The sequence below is a fragment of the Physcomitrium patens genome, chromosome 21 (genome assembly GCF_059467195.1).
Source record: "Physcomitrium patens ecotype Gransden chromosome 21, ASM5946719v1, whole genome shotgun sequence".
NCBI lineage: Eukaryota > Viridiplantae > Streptophyta > Bryopsida > Funariales > Funariaceae > Physcomitrium > Physcomitrium patens.
The window spans coordinates 13,994,526-14,001,037 of NC_143430.1; the positions used below are offsets into that span (position 1 = coordinate 13,994,526).

General features: G+C 41.4%; 1 protein-coding gene and 1 pseudogene across 1 annotated transcript; one reads left to right on the plus strand and one right to left on the minus strand.

Annotated features, from left to right (window-relative positions):
- Positions 1 to 1,030: 1,030 nt before the first annotated feature.
- On the minus strand, positions 1,031 to 2,931 carry LOC112273938 (putative aldo-keto reductase 2). The gene is made up of 4 exons (XM_024503014.3): positions 2,678 to 2,931; positions 2,276 to 2,476; positions 1,873 to 2,045; positions 1,031 to 1,678 (listed from the first exon to the last, which is right to left on the minus strand). The coding sequence occupies exons 1-4, from the start codon at positions 2,891 to 2,893 to the stop codon at positions 1,243 to 1,245; spliced, it is 1,026 nt and encodes a 341-aa protein (XP_024358782.1). The 5' UTR covers positions 2,894 to 2,931; the 3' UTR covers positions 1,031 to 1,242.
- Positions 2,932 to 4,579: 1,648 nt separating this feature from the next.
- On the plus strand, positions 4,580 to 5,632 carry LOC112274182 (phosphoribulokinase, chloroplastic pseudogene; annotated as a pseudogene).
- The last annotated feature ends 880 nt before the right edge of the window (positions 5,633 to 6,512 follow it).

A 6,512-nucleotide genomic window follows, 5' to 3' on the forward strand; every position in this document is an offset into this window, starting at 1 on the left:
ACGATTGTTTATATGCTAAATTGGAGAGATATTATTCAAAAATCTTTTAAAGTTGTATAGAAAACTAGCTAAAATCTCATTATCCATAATTTTTTTAAATGAATATATATATATATATATTTTTTTTTTTCATTTTTGATTTTTTTCCCTTATTGGCTGCTTTTATTGTAGTATAGTCTCTCCTACAACTGTTGTCATTTTGTGTTTGATGTGGTAGTGGTCCTACTTCAATAATGTGCTCATCTTATTGTTGCATTATTTAAATATCTTACATAACTACTACATATACTTAATTTGTACTACTATCTACATATGTATAAAACATTAATTTTGTATGAAACCTACATTTAGTTTACATCTTTTTACTACTTTACAATTTGAAATCATAAATTATACACAAGTTTACTTATGTAACAAAATTTACAATGTTTTTAGATTACTGGCTGTAATCTATTATAAATGGTTTTGAATCTCCAAAAATTAACTAAAAAAACTCACAAAGTTTTGATTTGTAGTAAAGAAGCTTTGAATTCATTTCTTAATTGTCCATAAAACCTTAAATTTGGTTGTAATATTTGCCTGTTTTAATATATTTTCACCTACTTATGTACTTACTTTTTTGCATAGAGGGTTTTTACATCATTCCAAAATGATTGTGTTTATATATCATTTCAGTTGACCACGTATGCTTAAAAGCAGACAATTGCAAAAGCCACAATTCATACTCACTCACAAAGGTATCTTGTAACATCCTTCACCACACAGGAAAGTTGCTCTACCATTCTATTTGCCATTTACAGTTTTCATAGAGCAAAGAAACTAATAATATTCAGCAAGAATTTACAAGACCTAAAGTACTCATGTACTGTACAGTTCACTATAATATATCAAAAAGTTCTTCAGAAATTGACCCTGAAACATGATTCCAACCAAGCTGTTCTTCATCCCAAGTGGAGCATGTTCCAGGAAGCCTAATGAACACTCCACTTGGCAACAAATTTCGACACCAACTGTAGCCCAAATCAGTATGTATCGATCCCCATTCACATTCCAGTCCCCGATGGTGCATTCTGTTATGTGTTGACACAACAACCACGGCAGCCTAAAACATCAACAAGTTGTCTGATCTGCCTTCTTATTTGTAGATGCATTGACACACAGGACACTGTTAGACGAAGTCACTTCTACGAGATCCAAGAAACTGATCATCAAACTCTTCCGACCTACTTCACAACAAAAACTTCACTTCCATGAAGACAGGGGTGGTGTGCTCGCGTTGCGCCATGTGTTGTGCGCATGTTCTGGGTTGTATCGGTCTCCTGCAATGTCCTCCTGGGGCACCGCTGCTTCCAGCTCTGCGATCTCCTCGTCTGTCAATGATACTTGCAATGAATCGATGTTGGAATCCAGGTTCTTCCTTTTCGTCGTACCGGGTATGGGTACCACGTCCTTGCCTTTGTGATGAACCCATGCCAGAGCGAGCTGGTTAATCGAACAGTTCTTCTTCTCCGCTATCTCCACCACTCGTTGTCGCAGTCTCTCGTTCTTCTCCAGGTTCTCTCCCGTAAATCTCACGTGATAGGACCGGAAATCATTTTCTTTGGCTTCCTGTGCTTTAAACCCCGCGAAAAAGCCACGACCCAGAGGACTATATGACACAATTGAGATTCCCAACTCCCTGCATACGCACCACATCGCCCATCGTGAGACACACAGCTGAATCCCAAACCCCACTCACTCACTTTGCAGCGTTTTCCGAACATCCGTGGACTGTCCATGTGCGGACCGAGATGGTGCGACCATGCCTAACATTCTCTCAGCGGTCACCACTCTTGCGCTCAAATCAGGGCAATTCCCACAGATGCCCGTCACCTGCAAGTGGGAACAATATCTTCCTCGATATCACGAGCCCACAGTGACCATTCCATCTGCACCGCAGTGATGGGATGCACCGCATGTGCACGCCTAATTTCGGACGCTGACGCCTCCGACAGCCCCAGATACTCCACCTTTCCCTCCTTCACCAGCTCCGCCATCGCCCCTACCTGCGCCATAACCCAACACTCTGAGTTCAACCTCAAGCACGTATCCCGTTTTCCAGATACACATGCTCATCTCTCCACTACCATCGTTCGACATGCGCCCAATCTTTAGTTGCTTCTTCATGAGGATTCTGATTATTACATAGTTCCATAATGACCCATCTACCAAGCTCGTCAGCTGCCATGTTCGTTCGACCAATCAGCAGGATCGCAAGAGCAACCGGCGTACTAACCGTTATCTCGATCGGAACTTTGGTGTCGACACGATGCTGGTAGTAGAGATCGATGCAGTCCACTCCCAGCCTCTTCAAGCTTCCTTCACATGCTTCTCGCACGTACTCAGGGTCACCTCTTACGCTGTAATTTCCATTCTCGTCGATGTAGTTGGCGAACTTCGTAGCGATCTGCACTTTGTCCCGAATGCCCTTGATTGCCTGCACCACATCCAAACCATAAATCCGCAGCCGCGCCTTCCTCACAGCCAACGGTGAACAATCGATGGATTATCCTTCAACACTCAACTATTAAGCTTATGCTTAGCTGCAGGATGAAATGCAATTGTCGGTTTGATCAAAATGAACAATGGGACGTGGAACCCAGATGAATGCACTCGGATTCGAAGCTGGGACCCCTACCTTGCCCACAAGCATCTCGTTAGTAAAAGGCCCATACATATCCGCAGTGTCCAAAAATGTGACCCCTCTTTCGACAGCGTGGTGAATCAAGTCGATCATGACCTGCTCCGGCGGAGGAGGCTCACAGAACTGGCTCATGCCCATGCACCCCAGTCCCTGCTGCGACACCTCCAGACCCTGGGAACCTAGCTTCACACGAGGCACTTGGGACGCCATGACTTCGACCACCGACTCGAACACTCTCACCCCTGCAAACTGGATCCTCACTGCAAAACTCCACTTCACCTCGAGCTCTTGTAGCTCTAAAATAGCAAAGTTTTGTTTCCCGTTGATTCAAGGTCAATGTTGTTTACCATACTTAGAGTGGTCAGCACGAAGCCACTTTTTCGCACAACACTGTAAGAGCTTTACGCGAAGCAGCCAAGGGAGCTTCTAGTAGGACCCTATTCATGAGCCGCCTCTATGAACTCGAATGAACTGGAAAACAAATATTCTCTTGTGAGTTGGTTTTGAAATACAACTATTGATCCACACTGTCAGTCGGTTGCAAGGCGGCTGTCGTTCGACGTCATCTTCATTTTTGTGAGGCCATCGGCGTGCGTGAACCTTCTGCAGATCAGTGAGTATGGGGACCCAGTTCTTCATACGCCATTTGCATGTGTCCAGGCTTTTTACCTTTATTCAATCTTGATGTGCAGTGGAAGGATATCTGATTTGGTCCCAGAGTAAAATTTACCTCGTTCGTGGCTACCACCACTGCGTACATCACTTCATGTCTTTTCTGTGAGAAACGTGGATTGTTCTGCATTTCGCAAGTTTTCCATCTTGTGAGACATACTCTCAGCATTCTTTTGTGGAAACTATCAAAAGTTGTTAGTCACGACTTGTTTTCAACTCTTTCCTTTCTTTTCCGACTTCTTCATATTCTTCTTATATTTTCAAGGCATTTCGTCGGCTTCAAACGCCCTGTCAAGCAGTTTAGAGGCTTACGAAATTTGGATGAAGCAATCACGGGCCACACTTGAAATCCAACTAAGAAGACACACTTCATTGCCCACTCAATTATGTTTAGAAGATTTTAAAATGAAAGAATGTGAGTGAAATGTTGATCTTTTCAACTTTATTAGAAGGTTCTAGAAGATTTTCAATGATCCCTAATGTATTCAAGTACAAGAGTTGCATTGTTGAAACTAAAGATCTTCTCAACCTTGATTCTTATGGATACTAGTGTACAAGGAAGCTGTACAATACAAAGCTCAACTTGAACCTTTTGGTCTTGTTCCTGTTCCTTATTATAGCTCTTTCTTGTGATGTAAAATCAAATTCTTATATTTGATTTTCTTGAGGTTTTGGAGTCTTGTCCTATCCAAGTGATGAGATAATAACAAAAAATATCATTTATTTTTAATAACATTGTAAGTATTTTCTAAATTTATTAGTCTAATTGTTCTACTAGATATTAAAATATCTATAATAAATAATGGTTGTATAGAATTTCATTGTTCAACTTATATATATATATATATATATATATATACACACACACACATAGGAAAATATTAAAATGATCCAAGTTTTTACTAAATCAATCCACTTATCTAAACCATCATTGCATCCTTTGTTCCCAGTTGCTGTTTCCCTTGTTTCCGGCTCCATCCATGTTTTCTCCATTTCCAACCCCTATCTTCATTCCCCCATTCCCAACCCTTGTCCCCAATCTTAGTTCATAGCCCCTGTCCTTGTTTTCAACCCTTGTCCCAACCCCCTCACTGTTCCCAGTCCTTGTCATGGTCCCCTTAGCTCCCATTTCTGATCTTTGATTCAAATCTCGCCCACAAACACCAACTTAATCCTGCAAAGAAATTAGAACACAACGAAGGCGGATCATTCGAAGCAGGGAGCATGCAGTGAAGAGTACCTTGTGCACAGCATTCCAATAACTGTAAGATCCTTCTTTGGTCCTCCTTCCCTCAAAGCTTCATATAAAGGAACAGTGTCTCGCTCCGAAGAGTTCATCATCCACAGCATTAGACATTTTCCAATGCCCTCTTCTCGCCCCGTGCAATTGACGTCTGCCTTCCATGGCCAAAGCTTGTCAGTGTGAGCCACGTCGCGTCGTTGCAGGCTGCGGTGACGTCGAAGAGCAGTGCCCCAAGGGCCGTGGTGGTTTGCAAAGCTGCTAGTGGGCAGACGGTGGTCATTGGAATGGCTGCGGACTCCGGGTGCGGGAAGTCTACGTTCATGCGGAGGTTGACGACCGTGTTCGGAGGCGTTGCGACGTCCCCGAGGGATGGCAACCCTGACTCCAGCTCGCTGATTAGGAACACCACCACCGTGATTTGCCTGGACGACTACCACTTCCTTGACAGGTATGGTCGCAAGGAGAAGGCCGAGACTGCGTTGGACCCCAAGGCTAACAACTCTGATCCCATGTACGAGCAGGTGTAGGCCTTGAAGGAGGGCAAGTCTTTTGAGAAGCCGATTTACAACCACGTGACTGATTTGTTGGATGCCTCCGAAACCATTCACCCCCAACCCCCCCCCCCCCCCCTCCCCCCTCAAGCTTCTCGTCATCGAGGGTCTGCACCCAATGTAAGCTTCCTGCCGCTCTTGTGAGAGCAAGCTTGACGATTTTGGCCACAATTCTCAGTGCCCTTTTCTGGTTGCTGCTGTAGTTTAGTGGTTAATTCATTCGCGGAGCGCTACTATTTTTTACATGTTGATTTCTACATTGAGTGATTTCTACATGTGCATTTTGTACGTTTCTCAGAGGTAACAAGATTGTTCTCATTCGGTCAGTAAGTTCTGAACTCCATAATCTCTTACTATGATGTTTCAACGTCCAGGTACGACGAGCGTGTCAGGGAATTGTTGGATATTAGCATTTACCTAGACATCAGCAACGATGTCAAGTTCGCTTGGAAGATCCAGGTCGATGCACTTTCCCTTTTTTGACTCACAAATTACAGCAGTCACACACTCGTCACCGGACCTGTTCAATCCACCTCACTTCCTCCACGAGGATCATCAATGATCTACAAAAAGTATCACTGTTGACTACATTAATCAAACTGCTCTACATCGTAGTCTGTGAGCCAGGCAGTGGACCATTGAGTGTAGAACTGACACTATGGCAACGAGGTCTCCGTCTCGGAGATGGACGGCCAGTTTGATAAGCTCGAGAAGCTCATGTACGTGGAATCACACTTGAGCAACATCTCTACCAAGTATTACGGTGAGATCACTCAACAAATGTTAAAGCACTCAGATTTTCTCGGTAACAACAACGGTACTGGATTGTTCCATACCATCTGCGGTCCACCCCCAGCCGCCCTCTTCTTGATATTTTTAATATTTCCCAATATATATACATATAATTGCATGAACTTTTTTATTTAAAAAAAACTTAACTCAATATACAATTTTATATATTTTTAATTATTTAATTTTGATGCATGTACATATTATTTTTTAATATTATATCTTAATCTTATATAGTTGCAAATACTAATTTAGATAATATAAAAAAATCATAGGAGATTAAAAATCACAAGATTCAATAAAGCTAGATGATAATAAAGACAATAACATACACTTTGTATGCTATAGTTGGCTTTAAAAAAATAACTCTAAGGTAATATTTTCCAAAAAGAGAGAACATTCATTTATACCTTATTTTTAAAAAATATTTTGAAAGATAATAAAAAAATATCTTAAAATATATATTTTTAAAAATTATTAATATTTTTCAGATTTTATCATTATTCCTATTAAAATTGATATTTATTATAATAGTATTATTAATAATTATAAAATTTTTATTCATGAAAAGATA

What these genes read in the sequence shown, in the direction of transcription:
- LOC112273938 (XM_024503014.3), bottom strand. Translation starts at nt 2,893, where the DNA reads ATGGCGTCCCAAGTGCCTCGTGTGAAGCTAGGTTCCCAGGGTCTGGAG. An exon ending in ACGAGATGCTTGTGGGCAAG is followed by an intron (nt 2,477 to 2,677) that starts GTAGGGGTCCCA and finishes GATGTGGTGCAG; the next exon opens with GCAATCAAGGGCATTCGGGA. An exon ending in AAGTTCCGATCGAGATAACG is followed by an intron (nt 2,046 to 2,275) that starts GTTAGTACGCCG and finishes GTTATGGCGCAG; the next exon opens with GTAGGGGCGATGGCGGAGCT.